The sequence below is a fragment of the Oratosquilla oratoria genome, chromosome 21 (genome assembly GCF_046742065.1).
Source record: "Oratosquilla oratoria isolate Oo_2021 chromosome 21, ASM4674206v1, whole genome shotgun sequence".
In the NCBI taxonomy this organism is placed as follows: domain Eukaryota; kingdom Metazoa; phylum Arthropoda; class Malacostraca; order Stomatopoda; family Squillidae; genus Oratosquilla; species Oratosquilla oratoria.
Window position 1 is genome coordinate 36678434 of NC_134797.1, and position 1078 is coordinate 36679511.

At 38.0% G+C, this 1078-nt stretch overlaps 1 protein-coding gene across 1 annotated transcript in view; it reads left to right on the top strand.

Moving 5' to 3' along the window:
- The first annotated feature begins 643 nt into the window (after positions 1 to 643).
- The window catches only part of LOC143037057 (trypsin-1-like), an 11809-nt gene continuing 11374 nt past the window's right edge, over positions 644 to 1078 (top strand). The window contains exon 1 of the mRNA XM_076205166.1: positions 644 to 701. Coding sequence (XP_076061281.1) covers positions 644 to 701 — 58 coding nt within the window. The remainder of the gene's footprint in view (positions 702 to 1078) is intronic.

Sequence of the window (1078 nt, forward strand, 5' to 3'; positions counted from 1 at the left end):
TTCACGAATATTCTAGAAGCTTGATACTTTCTGGAGACATATTCTAGAAGACTCAGATCTACTAGGATGTACTGCTTGGACAACCAAAGTTGGGGCTTGCAGGACATTAATCAGTTCCATTTTGTCAGACATATTCCTCGAAAAGATTGCTAACATTCTGGAAGACATTCTAGAAAGACTAAGAATATTCTAGAGTACTGCTTGACAAAATAAAAATTGGGGCTTGCAGACCATTAATCAGTTCTATTTTGTCTGCTTGAGAAGACATCACAATTAGTGAAATGTCATCAAAAGGCTGCAATTCATCTTCAAATGCATTCTGCTACACATGTGCTCAGATAAGAGGGAGGGTGGAGGGGTGTGGAGTGTATTCAGGGATGGAATGGGTGGAAATGATTTTATGCCTTTCCCTTTTTGGCTACCTCCCTGGTAAGGGGGAAAAAGCCTTGGTATATGTATATGTAAAAACAAAAGCAAATCACATAAATAAGGGGGATACGGCAACATCAGTAACATTTATAGATGAAACCACAAAGCACAAGACCACAAGACCACAAGACCACAAGACCACAAGACCACAAGACCACAAGACCACAAAACCACAACAACTCAAGAGCGCATCCATTAACGATTACTGTGGATCATGTCGGAAGTTAAGAATCACCAGCAAACTTCTCTGGATGACCAAGATACTCGCATGAGTATGTTTAAGACATCAAAGTAGACGTCAAACACTTTCAAGATCAAAAGCAGTCTGCTTCAGAAGGATGCATCTATCAACACCGTTTTTCAATTTACTGATGGAAAACACTTGTAAAGTTTATGACAATTAAAGAGGAGAGCATGATGTTAAATTACACCAAGAAAAATAGTCTAACATGCTGATGGTGTCGGTCGAATAAACCTCATAAACACGACCATTTCATTCTAAAGGTTGACGAGAAAGTTGATTAGAAGTTAATTACTGTAAAACTAAAATAATGTGTATAATTACGAGGTTCCAAACAAAAACAAATGAAGTTTTGAACTACATCAAGAATCGGTGGAAAAGACTACCCATATTTCAAAACGAGGGGAA